A 17397-nucleotide genomic window follows, 5' to 3' on the forward strand; every position below is an offset into this window, starting at 1 on the left:
GCATATATTAATGATAGAAAAAAATGATGCAAATTGCTACCAATAGAATAAATGAAAAAGTCCATTGGAGGGTCTTTTATTTACACAGGCTGGTGTTGACAAGCATGATAAATTGCAAAAATTTGCCACTAATGCCATTACTGTATACTGCATTATGAATTTATGATGTCATCATTTTATCCATCATTGTACTGCAGCAGTGAAAGGTGCATTTAAGCTAATGGGGTCAGATTTTATAAGTCGCAGAACCATCAGTGAGGTTGAGTCGTACCGATCAACAAAAACTGGTAAGGTTGGTCAGAACATTAAGTGTGTACACAGAATATTGGCAGTGATAAGGCCCTTCAAAAAATAGCAAAATAGCAATTGCCACCACTCCAACATTGCACAGCATGGTTTTAACAGTGATGGATTATGTCATTCACAATATTTTATAAAGGACTGTATCTCAGTTAATATCTGTTGTGGAGGCTTGACACTCTTACACAGATCTTGTTACGATTTGACGATCTATGAATTGGACTACATTTTGCAATTTGGAACTATAAATTCTAGCCCCGTAGCCGGTAACGTATGTGCCATTAGTTTCCCTATGCACAAAAGTATTTTTCCAGAAGAGCCAGAATTTACAGTTCCAAATTGCAAAATGCAGTCCAATTTTGATTTCAGATAACATTTCTAAAACAAGAGCAAATAATAACTTGTTTCCTTAAAAAGACATAGGTTTACATCTCATGAACACGTTCATTATCTTGGTGCACATTAGTGCTCAAAAATCTAAGTTACAACAAGGATAGCTTCAGAAACTAAGTTTATTCAAGACAATGTAATTCACAAATTAACTAAAAAATAACCTAAAACAAAAGGTAACCAAAAACAGAATATCGAAAAGTTTTTGAAATTGTGTTTGTTTGCTCCTTTTATGTTTGCTAATCCAAAAGAAGAGAATCAAGCATTAGAACGGAGGGTGAAATTTCTTTTAGGAGTATGACTGGCTAATGGAAATTCAATTATTACCATTCATTAAGAGAAACATTATTGAGTCAGAACTCAGGATTTACTTTCAAGGAAGCTATTAATTCTATCTCTAGAGGTGATCAGACAGTAGACAGTTGCCAATCCGAAACCCACTGCTCCACCAAGGCCACATTTTTTCAGCCCACCTGAAGGAAAGAAGGACAAAATAAATCAGTAATTTAGTTATTTTCCATGATGTTCGACACACAAGGTGTGCAAGAAGTAAAGATACTTAATAGTATCTCAAAAACGGTTGCAGATGTAGGTACAAGGTGGGCAAATAATCCAAGGAAGACCCTCCCAATTACTTACTTATAAAATGTGCCCACTTTAATCTAAGTCTCGTCTTAACCAACTATCTCATCTGAGTATCCAAGAAGATCTTAGAATGGATCTTGAAAATTATTCATGTACAAATGTCGAGAAAAACATTGATGGACAATTTCTGTCAAATCTTTTAGGGAATTCCCATACTAAAAAGGGCCAATACTTGACCTCTAGGAACTCAATTTACCAAGCTAAAATTTTGCAAAGAGCTCTTCTATTGGCCTCGGAAGAGATTGAGCTTCAGGGAGCGACAGTTTTCAAAAAATGATCTTTTGAAACAGCTTAATTTTAATATTAGGTGAGATCCTTCTGTTTGACTCCCGATCAGACTTTATCCATTGGAGGCTTATGGAAAGGGTATTTGATCATTGAATTGTATAGTGCATGTTGTTGCTTACTTGTGGATCTAAACAGCATTCCTGTGGTTGTGGCTGCTCCAAGAGTATTAAGCTCATCATCACATCCTCTAAGCCAAGAAAATAACACTCCAAAGCCAGAATACATAACAGCAACAACGCCAAGTGTATTAGCAGTTGCAGCACCTCGTTTCATTACATGATTTAATAACCTGAGGACAAAAGAATATAACAAAGTTGTCAAGTATGGAAGATCAAAAATTAAAAATACTACTGGAGGGAGTTTTCTAGTAAAAATTGTTCATCAGAATTTATGAAGTACCTTCTAGCTCATTGGCTTCATTAGAGATCATTGACGTACGGAACTAATTCTACATTTGGTTAAAGTGGATGTAATACAAACTTAAAAGAACATTTTGAATGAGTGAATGGAAGTCCAAAGGGTTTCCAAGTTAAAGGAATGAAGGAGCCAAATCATGTTCCCTCTTCCAATACGCGACATTATCATTCCAGGAGGTTACAGTTAGTGCCAATTGCCAAACCAAACAATAGAAAACCTGGATGCACTGTGGTGTAAACATGCATTCTACGTTGGACTGCATGCCTTGTTCCTGCCGGGAGAGAAATTTCTTGAACATGCATCCAAAGAAATTTAGTGAATGGATCATGTCATTCTGCATTAGTAGAGATGGGACAGTAGATGTACAATTGTACAATTTATGTGATGTCCTTGTTTAGTACAGGGCAAGTTGTTCCGTTTACTTTAATTTTGTGGAGATAATTATACTCAAATGAACCACATTCCTTGAGCATCCGATTCCTAGTGTGGTGCAGCAAATTGCGCAAGTTCAAACTAACCTGCACAAGCATTTTCCAAAGTGTGCCACAAAGAGAGGGTTATGAAAACTGTAAAGATTGCATTATGAAATTCAAGTGCACCTTTTAACTTACAATTTTGATTTCAACATCCTGAGAGGCTACATTTGGGTGTAATCAGGCTACAAGAAGTAATCTAAAAATGAATCTATGAAGCTTGTATATCCTGAGTGCAAAATTCTTTTAGAATCAATAAAGTTTGTACTTTATTGATCATTCCAGCACAAATAAGACCATTTTGAATATAAAGCCCGATATAAAGAAGTGAGCTTAGATTCTTGTGTAAAAGCTTAAGAAGGCACTCTTACTGTGTTCGCCGTAGTTTGCCAGTTTGACCTTCAAGCACAGTCATCCTAAGCCCATTGTAAAAGCCTGAAGCTCCTCCTATTCCAGCTCCTACCATACATGATGCCCCGATCTGAGAAAAGGCTAATTCAAATCTTCCTCGCTGCTTAGATGCACCCTCAGGGAAAATGAATTCAGGTTGTGTTGCCTCTGGGAGATATGCTGGGTCGAAGTTGAGATAAGGAGATACAAATGGAGATTGTGGGCTCCCTGTAAAATAAAAAGAAACATATTTATTCAATCTGACACTCAAAGTTCCTCAACAAACATTATAGTGGTTTAGGTACTCAAATGGGTACTTACATAATCAATTTAAGACTGGATTAGGATTTACTTTCAAAAGACAAAACATACAGGCGTAGATAGAATAACAGCCGGACAATGACAGAAGAGAGGGACAGAAAAAGAACATTTAATGCAGACATTGAATCAACGGCTTCACTTAATACCTGGGTACAGTGTGTCAAGAAATGCATCAAACCATAGGGATTGCCTTTGTCCATTTCTTATCTTTTGTCTTGAGGACCAAACGCTGTTTCCTCAACTCACTTCTTCTTGACTTCCCAGGCATTTTCTTCAGGGTAGAGTCAAGGCTGTTGGTGATATTTTCGTCGGGGAGTTGCAAGAAAGAGGGTTTAAAAAACAAACGTCCCTACCCCTCCCTCTTCAGACTCTCAACTATATAAATTTATCAGTGATAAATTGTTACAAGGTGATAATTTTCAAATTGAGTTCAGCCATATTGCAAAACTGTCATGCACAGTAGACCGAGTTACATCTCTGCACACCGCAACGCTGGCAGGCGTGCTGTTGTCAATCCTGGATCACCATTTAAGGACTGCTAAGAGGTTGTTTGCTAACGGAGGGTAAGCAACTGCCAACTTCTAAAGCGACGCTTCTAGCTTGTAGAGGTGTCGTCAGATAAGTTGACATTTGTATACTTTCGATTTGCCGGCATTTTCGCATCACTACTATCCACATGAAAACACCAGACTCTCACAGAGGCACGAACACAGGCTTGGATAGGTTTTTCAATACTTTCAAAGCTTGTAACACTTTGATTTCTAGCTACGCAGAGATCACAACCACATAAAAGTTGCGGATCATAACTGATAAGTAGTTTTTTTACGACACGATCATGAGACGGATATTTTCCTGTAGATAGTTGCAAATGACGCTTTAAGCAGAGGCATAAATTCATTGCCAGCACCTGCAAATCGAAAGTAAACAAATGTCAACTTATTTGACGACACCTCCAACAGGTTATTAAACAATCTGATCAGTCCATAATTTCCTTCTTCCTTTATCCACAGGTTTTCCCACTACGTCAGAGTCAAATTTGACGTTATAAATGATAGATGCATTGGATGAAACGAAGTGTGTAGCAAGACTTTGATGTCAGGTCAATTTGAACTAGCACTAGTGTGGGTCCATTTTACGCAATCACAAGGAATCATGCCATCCAGTAGTTTGATAGTAGCACATCTATGGAATTGATGTATTACTGACTAGTGCTGAGTTATATCAAACAAAAAGATACTCACCGACATCCCTATCGGAAAACATTTTGATTGACTGGATTAGCTAATATTCAAGTACCAACGTTTAGAGAATTAGGTAAGCATGGGATCAAGAGAGTGCACCGATAACAAACAGAAGGAACTTTCAGATGAGAGCTGAGCAAGTGGAGAGGACTTTCGATTTGATGATGATCAGAAGTGTTGTTTACTTTATGACATGACAGCTATCACCGTGAGAGAAAACAGAAATCACTATTACACTATAATTACACTGACATTGTACAGATTTTAGCAGCACACCATGATGAAAGAACGGCGTAGAGGACCGGGAAGGGTAGAGGGACGAAGACTGTAAAGGCAAGGTCGAACTAGATGCCATGTTGATGACGCATGTTTGGAGAATGGTAACTCAAGGTCAATAGTCTCTCCCTCCTCTCCCTCCTTTCCCTTTTCCCACTTCTCAATTCCCCTGAAATATGTCATCAATATGGCGACGAATGTAAACAATGTCCTAACCTCTTCAAAACCTGCACCTGACCTACCTAATACCAATTTCTCAGTTTGTTTTGATTCCGGTTTTTCTGATAATTCTAAGTGTAATAATAAGTATTTGAACTTTAAAAACTTGTTAAAATATCATTCACATGTTAGTCTCATATACAATGTGGTTTCCTATTTTTTATTTACACTCCGAATCAGACTAAACTGTGCTGCCAACTGGATCTTTTCATGAAGTATCGGTGGCGGTTAAATGTATTCTTATAACTTTCCCAACTTTTGTTTCTCTAAAGTTACCAAAGTCTTCACCAGTTTGATTCAGTATAGTTGTCTCGCTCATTGTGCTCTAGAATATGGTGGGGACTTTGTGGTTGTAAGTATCTGTTCATGCTGTTACTTTATCAATTCTTCCATTTTGGATGGAAATTGGATTCCATTACGGCACATCATTTGTTGAGAGAAACGTCAATCTTTAATTAACTCTGAATCAGCACGATTCAACAGGTTAATACACGCAGTCAGACGGCACCACTGATGAGTGGTACCGTAAGCAATACTTTGATGTTTGTCTCAATGTACGATGTGCAAGCTCCATTAGTCGTTTGGGCTGGCCATTGTGCTCTCTCAGATAGACTAAGTACCATTCCTCTTGGACACCAAGGCATAGAGTGAATCATTCAAAGTCCAGGGACAACTATTGCTTTTGGCCACATGGGCCACTGCTGATACTTGGAGGCATCGAATTTGGGTGATGATGGGCAGGCTTTGATAACAATGGGTTTTACTTAATATTTTTGTCTCAATCAGATTGCCGTGCAAAGTAAAATCAATGGTATTTTACAGCAAAATGCAGAATTAAAAGGAAGGTCATGTTTTTTGAATCTCAGGGGCTGCAAATTTTTGTCAACCCCCCAACAGAAAAATGCAGGAGACCCATAGGCGGTCAAGGTGGATCCACAACAAAAGCAAAGGAACAATGAGATGTGAAACAAAGTATGCTAAATTACTGAATCCCTTTTAAATTTTTTCTTTAAAAACGGTTTGATTACGCTCAGAGGCACATTTCAACTGTTTTACTGAAGAATCCTCCATAACAGTCCTTGAAGACCAATTTTTTCCAAGTGTCCATTAACAACATTACCCTCCCAACTCCTCAATTAATGACAATTGGACCGCGTTAAACAGAAAGGAACCAAGCCACATCAGCTACTGCCAAATTTAACCGGACACGTTAATTTTTTCATGAAAAAGGTTGTGCAGATTTTTGTGAAAATTTCAGTGAAGATTCTCCATAGTTTGAAGCAAATTCCTTTAAAATTTCAAAGGAATCCGCACAAAGGATCTCTCGTAAAAAATTAAATTGCCCTGTTTAATTTGGGAATAGCTGATGTGGCTTGGTTCCTTCCTGTTAAACTCGGTCCAATTTTGAGTGAATGGTGCCCAGCCTAGGGATGCGGAAAGTTCTAACCCTTCCCATTTTTTTAGGTAGCCCTCTCACCTTGAAACATCTTCAAAGTAATGAATTTGTCTGTTTCTTTCTTTTTATTAATGTATTGCTGCACTCTATCAGAAACTGAGCAATTTTTAAGTTGGCATAAGCCGGTTTTTTCCATTTTTGAAACCCCCTCTCATTTATTTTCAAGCCTCTTCATTTTTATAACCCACTTTCAAATGCAATCCACCGATCGCAGGATTGAGAATGTGCTGCACTTCTGGTCTCTGCAGAGTCCACAAACTTGTTAGCTTTTTCGCTTTACAAGCTTTACAATCCTCCAGGACTTTTCCGCATCCTTTTGATGATTAATTTCGACTTTGCTCTTCTTTTTCAGTGAAACAAAATCCCAATTTTTAATGGAAATTTTTCCCTAGTGCTCATTGTGGTATATGGGTACTCTAAAGGAAAACACATTCCACTTTATATTCAGACTTGTATGTTTTGGATTTTGCTTTTCAGTGCACAGGACCTTCCATGGAGCCCACTATTTTATCTGAGAACATTGTCGTGTCAGAACACATAAGCCCACGACTATTTAAAATTAAGTGTGGAGACATCATTATCGCTAAATCCCCCTCAAACCATCGTCAGCTCATTTGCAAACGAGTGACTGGTCTTCCTGGTGATACCATCAAAGTCGGCTCCAAACTACATGTGGTAATTATACACTTGCCTTTGGGCAATGTTTCTCAATGATTTGGTTTCTCAATTGCAGGAGATATTTCAAATGAGTGCAACAAGATAAATAGGTACTTGTAGCTCCTGAAATTCAATAAAATATCAATTTTAAATATTAGTTCTATAGGAGACTAAATTTCTAAATTAAAATATAAATTTTACACCACATAAATGTTGGTCAAGTTATAATTATTCTCACCACACACATGAATTTTGTTCCTTTTACTCAAAAAATGTGTTCTGGTTAAAACAATTACCTTAATTTTGAGTCAAATTTTATCTTTTTGCACAAAACATATGAATTTTGTTCTAAAAATGTGTTTCAATTGAAAACATTTACCTATGTCATTAAAAATATGGGCCGTAACCGGCAATAGCATAGAATAAGAAATTTGAAGAATCTAGCTATTTTTTTTAAAGGATACAATACTAAAATTCAAAATCTAAATCATAGAAAAAAAGGTGTAAAAGCCGAGGCGCACCAAAGTTATTTCATGGATATTGTCTATCGAAACAATATAACTCTGTTTACCTATACTCATACAAGTTTTATGTGAAGTTTTGATGTATCATGAGCACTGATTTCACCATTATATGTTTTAATAACTTTGATGGATTCCACATCCATATTCACACACCTTTTTGTTCACATTGATCAGCAATCTATCTAGTGTTCGGTATGAAGTTGCTTTGAAAAAATGAGGGTACGTATGGCCATTCTGCTCTGTTTCTGCACAACGAAGTTCTTAAGTTAATGTGGTTTACATGCAGGTGCCTCGTGGTCATGTTTGGCTGGAGGGTGACAACCGCAAAAATTCCTCAGACTCCAGATCATATGGTTCTATTCCTTATGGATTAATCCGAGGTCGCGTAGTCTGCCGGGTTTGGCCCCCTCATCAAATTTCCATGCTTACTCCAGATCAATCAACAAAATCCAAAACACACTGCTTTTCGTCTTCTTGAGCACCTTTTTTCGTTACACGTATTCTTATAAGGAAGGTAAGTTATTAACGGTTCATTTCAAAGCTAGTCCATTAGAACAAGGTCTTAGGAGAGAAAATCTGTATCTGCAACAATGTTCTACCCTTAAAGTGTCCTTTTTTTGCTTAAGAAAGCAGACTTCAGTCTGGAGTGCACCCAAATATGAAATATTCATAAAAGCTACAGGTACCGTTTTATATTTTGTTCCTCATTTGTACATTATCAGCTGTGTTTTGTGACCTATCCAAATTTTAACTTTTGTTTATTTTTTGGACGGTAAAAATGCTATCTTAACCGGTTCTTACTTTCATTCTATTAAGGATTGCCATTATTTTTACCAAAACCTGGTCTTCAAGTGCTTATGTAGTGTTCATTATCTAATGCATCTCACTGGATTCTATCCTAAAGAATTCCATTTCATAATGAGATTCATTCAAAAATTATTTCCTTAGTATACACATGTAATACAAACATGTTGCAAGGCTAATAACATAAATAAATGAAAAATAAGTTGACTAAGTACCTTGTTGCATTGGTATGTGTAGCAGCTGAAATGTGAACCTGACAGGCCTCCCCACCAGTGCTTTTGTGTGTTGTGCACCAGGTGTTGATCTCTATTTTTAGTGTTTTTCCCGTGGGAAACACTTCTTTCTTTTTCTCATCCTTTTTTGCTGGTGTTGGTTTTTGAAATTTTCATTGAAACGCTAGCTTGATTCAGTTTTACTATCATAATTGTAATCATTAATTAATTTAAAAAATCCACACTGTTATTTTGTTCAAATTCAAATCAAAAGAGTAGTTTTCCTGATGATACATCAAATTTTCATCAGATTTCTCGAAACTTTATCAAATATTCATCACTCTGATCAGCTGAGAGTGTACTAGGGGTATATATTAGAGACAAAGAAATGGGAAGAGGTTCCTTCAGTTGAAGACCAGACTTGCACAAAGTTTTGGCTTGGTATACCGTATTTTAGCCAATCCTCAACAAATTAAGACTTTTCTCAAACTTGATGGAACTGTCTCAAAAATCTGAATTTGTAAAATGTTTTGCAAAATTGGACAGCATTTTACTGCACCCTCTATTGGCTGGGCTAGGAGGCTGGTCCATGAGAGAAAGTCCTGTGGCATTCCTCAAAAACATGACGTCAGGAATCTACCAATACTAGAAAGTTTTTTTTTTTTTTTTTTACAATCACTGCCGAAACCTCAATCTATTTCTTAAATTTTTTTTTGTAAAATGTGGATTTTGTCAATTAGACTCAAAAGAGAAAATAAGGTAGAGGTGAAAGTTAACTTTTTGTCAACCTCCGGCCAAAGTATCACAAGCGCCACGTTGATAACTTTTCAGGAAGCACAAAAAACTGATTTGCGACCGCATAAGATGGAGTCTCGGCTTGAAAATTGAAATACTGATCCAGCACAACCTCCTGCCTTGAATTTAAATAAATTTTTTTTGAAAAACATTTTTTAAAAGAAAAATTGGCGCCTGTGATACTGCGTTCTTGGGGCATTCTGAGAACCCTTGGTGCTTTTGATATGGAAACTCATCAAAATTAAAGGAGTTTTTTTTCATATTTATCTATTTTTAATCCCAAAAAAATATTATTTTTTTATGTAAATGCATCTTATTAATCAAAACCAACCATAACGATAAAAATGGTGCTTGCAATTGTTGTGATACTCTGGCCGGAAAGTGACGAATTGCTCTTGGTTATTCCAAGTGTTGTTGATACTAAAATTGTAAAAACAATCCCAAAGATGAGCGATTACCCAACTTGGCGTTAGTGATACTTGGCTCTTATATGGCGCTTGTGATACAGAAGTTCATAAACTTCAATGGAGTATTTTCTATATACATTTCTATTCTAAAAAAAAGTATTATATTCGAAATAACGAGATTCATTTACATACGAAAATAATTTAGTTTCTAGTCATTCCGAGGGTCGCTGCAACAAAAATTGTAGACAATCAGAAAGGTGGGTGGTTGCCGAACTTGGCGTTTGGGACACTTCTTTCCCAAATGACGCTCGTGACACTTTGGCCGGAAGGTGACAATTTTTTACTTTTTAAACAGTGTTTTACACGTTGCTGAGAAGCATTTCCTCCAATGTGTTTCTTGTTACAAATTTTCAGAAAATGGATGAGATAATATATTCAGTTCAGTTTTATTTGAAAGATTTAACTTTAGATGTTTGATTCATGGATTTTGGCAAACCTGATCTAATTTCTTCATATTTATAATTTTTCAGAAAGAAAAATGAACTATGGAAAAGGAAGCTGGCCTTGTTGGGCTCTTGATGAAATCACCCAAGAAGAAGTAAAAAAATTTCTCGAAAGAACTTCAGAGAAGCAAAATACATTTCAACCCTACAGCTGGCTTCTGAGTTTGTTACCTGTATGATTTATTGTTAATATATTTTATATGTAAAGGCTGTATAAATTAGATTAAAAAAGGAGAGGACCAAAAAATTCTGTTTCCTCAAGTGAATTGAAAAGTGATCAGGGGGAATCAAGGAGTGTATCATCTAGATTTTGATCGGAGTGTAGGCAAGAGTCGGAGTGTGATAGGCAAAAGTTTCTTCATACAATTTATTGAATCCATATTTTGACATTTTTGCAATGATCCTAGAAGTTCCAGGAAAAAAACTGTGAAAAGGGTTGCTTGTTGAAGTGGCAAAATAAGTGAGGTGGCGCTTTTTGCTTCAGCACTGCGATAGCCTAGCAGTTAAGATCATGGAGCAGAGGCCAAAAAGTTCTGGGTTCCATCCCTGGCGTCACCGTATAATTTTTATTCCTCCCTATGATCGTTTTGTTTCGATTTTTTCTTACTTTGCAGTTGGAAGAATGCAAGAGAAAGTCAAAACGGAAAAAATTTAAACGTTTTTCAAAGAAGTTTCTTAAATTTGGAAAAATGGCAGGGGTACAACTCAGTGAAAAAATTAGTTTGTTATACTTTATTAACACATCTTATAGAGTATCAGTACACATTTTAGTACTATGATAGACGTTGAATGAATTTTTATTGTAAAGTCTCTGGCATTGCAAACTTTTAAAACAAAGTTGAGGAAGAAAAAAAGTTCCAGTTCCAATGCTAATAGGGTGAAAGTATAGGCCTCCTAAATATGTATTAGATTGTATCACCATCAAACGGAAAGAAGTGAAAATTAGTTGAATAAATTTACAAAGCCTGATAAAACCACATCAAGGCAAAAATGTGAAAAAAAAGAAATAGCCGTTTGATTTTCGCAATCAAGTACCAAGGGATGGTGATCAAAAGTTGTCTAATCTTTAATGGTAATCTCCTTTGATTTATGAGGAACTTTGCATGTTGGAACTGTATTACACATTGACTTTTAGATCTTTACAATACACGTACCTCTGTCTTTCAATGGTACTGTCTTTGTCTCGGAGAAAATTTAAGTTGGATTTTTTTTATTGTTTTCTTAGCCTTCTAGTCAGTCTCTCAACGAAGAAGAAAATGAATGGGAATCAGATGACTCTGATGCTGAGAAATTTCCTGAATGTTTATCCTCAATTGCTCTTTCTACAAAGGACAAAAGTTTTGTCCAACAAAATAATGATAAATCTTTGCAAGTTCTACCAAACGATGAATCTATGCTGCTCGGCGCAAAAGAAGAGCAAAAGAGTTTCTCTAAAAGTAAGTTTCTCTGTAATAACTATTTGTCTATGAGGAATTGAGCTCAATTTATATTTTTTAGAGCCAAAAATAATTTGATGAGTATCAAATCGTGAAGTTGTAAATTGTGACACCAAGTAAACTTTACATCGGCTCTAATTTGACCAGAAATGTTAATCGAATCTGGCAAAGTAAATGATTGTTTCAGTGGTAACATCTCTCCAGCCATCAACTAGAAACGCGATTGCTTGTGAAACGTGTAATTGTTTTACCGACATGATACTGTCTCAAATAAGCAGCAATTATTTACATTGATTGTAAGTAAAATATTCTGTCCCAACTATATTGTTCCAAAAAAGCAGTTTGCTCAATTAACGAGAGTCCCAATAAAGGGAGGTACAAATTTTTAAGAGCAGCCCAGACAATGATAACAGTGGAAAAACAAGGATGAAAAACGGAAACAAGGCTAAATAAATGTTTGTGAATATTGTTGTCAATGAAAGTAAAATCAAGAATTCTTCCTGTGAAATTGTAAGGTCAAAGCTGCTTTCTGAAGGAATCTTGTAGCACTTAACTTTGTCGTCAGCTGGTCCCATGTAAACGTTACTGTGGCCATCTCTTATGATTGTAAGTATATGACTGAGCTTTCATCATTCCAATTCTTATTCTCATCAACTTTAATCCATCAATGTTTTGTTCGATTTTCCAGCAGGTGATACAAGAGAGCAACAAGAATTAATTTTAAAATCTTTACTGCAATCGATTAACGAAGAAAACTGCACCAAGGAGAAAAAATTGAAAGAGTTAAGCGTTCTAGAAGCTTTAGACGATTCTTCATTAATCATTTTCATTGAAAAGGCCAGTGTATCAATCAAGTGTGAGGAGAAGAAGGCAGATTTTTGTCTTCTAGTTGCTGAGGTTTTGAAGGACCGGACTTATGTTCTTGGAAAATATTTTTATTTACCGTGGGTATGCACTTTTTGCCATTACCATCTCTGTTAGTTTTTTGTTCTTAAGTTTTTAAAAGAATTAAAGGCTGGGTAATATAAATTCTGTTGACGGAAGTGATGAAATGCGTTTTTCAGTTTATGATGTAAATTTCCCTCTCATCTTATTTGAATGGAGAAAAACTAGCCATCTTTAACTTGTTGAATTTTGCATGATTTTTCTTTAACCATCTAAAATGTTCTCTGAAATGGGTAAAATTTTTTTTGAAGAACAAAATTCTTGCAGAATTGAAACTTTACAGTTTAGGCTGGACCACTAGACAAGGTACGAATTCAAGCATTCTGATAAATGTTTCCTCCTCAAAATTGCACCCTCAACACGATTTGCAACAAGATGTATGGTTACCAACTCCCAACAAAGATTTTAACGCTTTTATACAGCTTTGGTTACGAAAAATTTGAACCTCTTGCTCACAGGAAAAACCATAGTCTATGTTAATCAAATCGCACACTTCAATGGTTTTGGCAAGCTACTTAAACGAGCAATGTTCCTTTATTGCCAGGGACATACGAAGGAGGGAGGGGGGGGCTGGACCCCCCGTTTAATTGAAAATAGTATCGTCGCCCCCCCCTCCCCAGAAATTCTGAATGGTGGGAAAAAACCTTCGTCGAGGATGATTATCTCTCTTAACGTAGAGTCTTAAATGAAAACACTGTGTTCATTCAGTTAGTATTTTCTGAAATTTTCATCACCACAGCTTCAAAATCCGTCCTAATAGATTTTTCCGGATCTATTGAATCAAACAATTCAGAGGTATTCTTTGTTACCCTTTGTTCTTTGTGTTACCCTGGGAGACTTTTATTTTTTACTTGAAAAACCACCCAGAATGAGTCTCGTAAAATTTTTTGTTTGTAATACCAAGAAGTTTTTATTTTTAATTTGATGAAAAATTTTGGTCTCATTTTGCGCTACTTACATGCCATCATTCGAATGTTTCACTTCATGACGTCGGCTCATTGTTTCTTACGTCCTTCTTTTGTCATTTTTCGGCAGCGCTTTGCTGTTTTGAGTAGTGTCAGAGTGAACGAGTCAAGCTGGAAACAGTGTAGTCTTATTATTTTTTCCTCTCTCAAGTGGAAAGCAAACAACTCCAGAAAGATTTTTTTTCTCTGCACACGGTTTCCACACACATGATTTTCTGTCTATGAAATTAATCAAAAACTTTGCGACAATTCACCTGTTATTTGATTCCAGTTTCAGAATTCTGGGAAGAACTCACTCACAATTCTTGTCACATCTCTCGCACAGACTATTAATTCATTTTTTGAACAAGCCTGTCATGAAGTGCTGCTACCTCTCTTAAATTCATCTCAATCTGGTCTGGTACAGGATCCAGCTGTAGTAAAAGATATATTGGCATTGTGCAATCCTGAATGTTGGTGGTTTTTATTGAGGTAAGTTGTCCATTATTGCTCACTTTTTTGCCTCTCACTGCACAGTGATACAATTTTAATTAGAAATGTATTCTGTACATCGAGATAATGTGTTATGAAGATCTACAAATCGCAAAAAGGGTCAGTTCTCGAAGTAAAACTATAAAATAAATAACCTTCGATTTTCCAATTTGTTTTTCAAATTTTACTTTATTTCTCTCCGGTTTTATTCACCTTTAATTCTGTCTTCAGGTTTGAAACTGACCTTAATCAAATGTTGTGCTGAAAATTCAACAACATAATTCAAGTATCATCCATTTTCTAGTAAAGGTATTGAAGTAGAGGTTGCCTGTAATTAATCATTTTACCTCTTTTCAGACATTTTCTTGTTCTCCTCAATAAAGACAAGTTGGCTGAATGGCATCTCCCTGCTTTAGATTTTCTGTGCCATGAGACGGAGGAACTGGATGTTTCATCACATACGGAACCCATTGTTAACGAACTAACCAATCTGCTACGAGTGAACTCTGTTGATTTCAGCAAGAATCGATATTTTGGCAATATCATTTTGCTGCTCATCAACATTGTGAAGAAGCATCAGAAAATTGTAAATTTAGATATTATTACATCTCAACTAACCTCGATTATACAGTTCCACAAAGGCCCAACGAAGTACAAAGCCAGTCAGATGCTGAAGAAATTGACTGCGGAAAGGCTTTAGGCTAGCACTAGTTAATAAGTTACCATTAGCAAAGAGGCTTTGCAGCCTTATTTTCACTGAGAAATTGAAATCAAAGGCTCAATCTCATAATGATGCACAAGAGGAATGAATATATTTTACTACGCAGTAAACTCTCATGCCATCTTTCTCGAAGTGCAAACTAGGCCTTTGAAAACTTGAGTACCTATATAGCGAGAGTATGGACAGATCGCTTCATGGAGGGCTTAGGGTCCAAAGGTGCAGCCATTCTTCTAACAAACTTCTAACGCACAAAATTTCACTGCTAGTTTGCAGAGTCTGCAGATTTCAATTTTAACCAAGATGGCCAAGAATGTACATAAATGAATGTTCTTCTGCAAAAATGAGTAAATATATATAAAAACTAAGTCAAATACGTACAATCGCTCTGGATAATTGAAATTCATAGGTTGGCTGCATTTCTGGGCCCTAACTTTGTTCGCGGAGGCATCGGTGAAGGCCTGATGGTTTTTTGGAGTTTCACATCTATCTATACTCTCGCTATATAGGTACTCTATTGAAAACTAGCAGGGTTTCATCCTATGTTTGGCTCTGTGATATCAAAATTAGAAATTTTGTCTATGATATAAACAGAAAGAAAGAACGATTAAAAGAAATTCTGTTAAGTACGTCCTGGTAACCAATCATCAGTATTGGTAAGCAATTGTTATTTTAGCATCTAGAAATTTCCGTTTTTGTTCCTCCCACTTTCGTATTCATTTGCTGCTATCTTTTTGAGTATGGTTTTTATGCTCAAGTTTTTTAATTACGAAGGAGATTTATCACATATGTATTTGGTTTTTGTATGACTATCAGTTCTCTAAGTCAAAATTTTATCCCATGCGAAGTGTGTCCTAAGGATTTCCGGATTGATGCTACAGTTCCAGCACGAAAGTTGCGATATCGCTTATTTTGGTCTTTATTTAAAGCTGACATCATTCCCAATTATCGAGATTGTATTTTTTGGTGAACAATATATTCTACTTTGAAATCAGTGGCAGCTTTCTTCCCTCCTTAAATACCCGCATAACTCGGTCAATTTTTGAGCAAACAAGATGATTTGGGTTTCAATCAATCAGAAATGAAAACTTTAAAATGAGACCAAGATCAACACAATGGCTATTTTGGATATTATATCATCAGTCGGAAAACTTTTGAGACACTAAGTAACTTTAATGGACACTAAAAGACTGTAAGTTTGTATTCTCATCATTTTAGGGTATCAGAATGAAACTGCCTTGAACACATTTAAAGCTCAAATTCTCTATCATAAGTTCCAACAAAATTGAAAATTTCATGTTAGCAGAGGGGGAAAAAGAAAGACTTCATTACGTAAAAGATATCTTAGAAAATTTTATCCTCATTAGTCTTGAGCACCTGTTTAAAGTGGTTGTGCATTATGAAGGTAAGGTGAGAAATTTGTGAAGATTTTTATTTCTTCAGGAGGTGTAATGGGTATAAGAGCTTTAAAGGTGAAATTGTAAAAGTTTTTAGATTTTTCCCACCTTGTTTTTCTGTTTTTTAGCACAGACTTTTCTCTTCTGGTAATGAAAAAGTATGTCTAAAGAACAATATGAACTATATGAATAAAAAATAAAAATTGCAATATCTGTTATGCAGTGTATGTAATTGTAATAAAAAAAAAAACAAAACAAAACCTCCAATTGTTACATATGCATTGACTTTTAGTACAATTTTATAAATTATTTGTCTGTAAGCATTTATTTGAGGTTTCTTGTAAACTTCGCTCCAATGAATCTCCATGTCCCAATTTATGAATTTTTATACTGGTAAAGTATATTTTTAAGCTTTTTGGGCGTAGAATAAAATTAAGATATTTTTTAAGTGTTTTTTTTTTTTTTTGTAACTCCTGTAAGCCTTAAAAAGAACGGAAGAAGTTACTAAAGGTAATTTAAGAAGGATGATGCAAATGAAACGAAGGGGATCGAAGCTGGCCTGATTTCATTTTTTTTTCTCAACATTCAGCATACTGAGGTCCTGTTGTAGTGTTAGTAACAGAACTAACTAAATCCGTATATTACAGAGACGTGTCATTTCACGTATGCTTGCTTACTTCTGAATTTTCTAATCACTCAACTGTTGTCAATTGTAGGTTTGTTGAATTTTTAATTTCTCAAAATATATTGTTGTACTCTTAGAAACAGAATATTTTCCTCTTCTACCCTCCCTTCAAATGATTTCAAATGATGTTTCCCCGTCACGGATTTTTACTCTGTTTTTTTTGTCACAGTTTCACTAAAGGTTCTATTTCCATTTTCTCATCTTTGCAGGAATAACTTTTTACAATGGCCGTTGCTTGATAATTTTACACTTTTGGGTTAGGTTGGCTTGTACCAAAAGCTCTTGATGATGAAAATCGTTACCTTTTTCTGTACTTTTGTGACAAAATGATCCTTGAATGACAATAATTTATGACCAGGAAATCTAACTGAATTTTGTTTTTAAATATTTCTTCTTCACCTAATTTTTCTCTATTAATATCACGTCAGTTAGTTAATGCGGGATCATAAATTTTACCAGGGA

General features: G+C 35.7%; 3 protein-coding genes across 3 annotated transcripts; 2 read left to right on the forward strand and 1 right to left on the reverse strand.

Moving 5' to 3' along the window:
- Positions 1 to 794: 794 nt before the first annotated feature.
- Positions 795 to 4773, reverse strand: LOC140225796 (mitochondrial import inner membrane translocase subunit Tim23-like). Its single transcript, XM_072305724.1, has 4 exons — positions 4466 to 4773; positions 2885 to 3131; positions 1743 to 1912; positions 795 to 1163 (listed from the first exon to the last, which is right to left on the reverse strand). The coding sequence occupies exons 1-4, from the start codon at positions 4485 to 4487 to the stop codon at positions 1051 to 1053; spliced, it is 552 nt and encodes a 183-aa protein (XP_072161825.1). The 5' UTR covers positions 4488 to 4773; the 3' UTR covers positions 795 to 1050.
- A 196-nt stretch (positions 4774 to 4969) lies between these two features.
- Positions 4970 to 8111, forward strand: LOC140225797 (mitochondrial inner membrane protease subunit 1-like). Its single transcript, XM_072305725.1, has 3 exons — positions 4970 to 5312; positions 6894 to 7091; positions 7884 to 8111. The coding sequence occupies exons 1-3, from the start codon at positions 5193 to 5195 to the stop codon at positions 8073 to 8075; spliced, it is 510 nt and encodes a 169-aa protein (XP_072161826.1). The 5' UTR covers positions 4970 to 5192; the 3' UTR covers positions 8076 to 8111.
- LOC140225794 (uncharacterized) lies at positions 7958 to 16712 on the forward strand. The gene is made up of 6 exons (XM_072305722.1): positions 7958 to 8111; positions 10346 to 10491; positions 11544 to 11754; positions 12443 to 12702; positions 13936 to 14135; positions 14493 to 16712. The coding sequence occupies exons 2-6, from the start codon at positions 10354 to 10356 to the stop codon at positions 14833 to 14835; spliced, it is 1152 nt and encodes a 383-aa protein (XP_072161823.1). The 5' UTR covers positions 7958 to 8111; positions 10346 to 10353; the 3' UTR covers positions 14836 to 16712.
- The last annotated feature ends 685 nt before the right edge of the window (positions 16713 to 17397 follow it).

The sequence above is a fragment of the Bemisia tabaci genome, unplaced genomic scaffold, assembly GCF_918797505.1.
Source record: "Bemisia tabaci unplaced genomic scaffold, PGI_BMITA_v3".
NCBI lineage: Eukaryota > Metazoa > Arthropoda > Insecta > Hemiptera > Aleyrodidae > Bemisia > Bemisia tabaci.

Excerpts from the sequence above, each read along its gene's own strand:
- LOC140225794 (XM_072305722.1), top strand. The coding sequence starts at position 10,354 with ATGAACTATGGAAAAGGAAGCTGGCCTTGTTGGGCTCTTGATGAAATC. Across the intron at positions 11,755-12,442 it reads GCAAAAGAGTTTCTCTAAAA|CAGGTGATACAAGAGAGCAA; the intron begins GTAAGTTTCTCT and ends TCGATTTTCCAG. Across the intron at positions 12,703-13,935 it reads AATATTTTTATTTACCGTGG|TTTCAGAATTCTGGGAAGAA; the intron begins GTATGCACTTTT and ends ATTTGATTCCAG.
- LOC140225796 (XM_072305724.1), bottom strand. The coding sequence starts at position 4,487 with ATGTTTTCCGATAGGGATGTCG. Across the intron at positions 1,913-2,884 it reads GGCAAACTACGGCGAACACA|GTTATTAAATCATGTAATGA; the intron begins GTAAGAGTGCCT and ends TTTTGTCCTCAG. Across the intron at positions 1,164-1,742 it reads AATGCTGTTTAGATCCACAA|GTGGGCTGAAAAAATGTGGC; the intron begins GTAAGCAACAAC and ends TCTTTCCTTCAG.
- LOC140225797 (XM_072305725.1), top strand. The coding sequence starts at position 5,193 with ATGTATTCTTATAACTTTCCCAACTTTTGTTTCTCTAAAGTTACCAAA. Across the intron at positions 5,313-6,893 it reads ATGGTGGGGACTTTGTGGTT|TGCACAGGACCTTCCATGGA; the intron begins GTAAGTATCTGT and ends TTTGCTTTTCAG. Across the intron at positions 7,092-7,883 it reads TCGGCTCCAAACTACATGTG|GTGCCTCGTGGTCATGTTTG; the intron begins GTAATTATACAC and ends GTTTACATGCAG.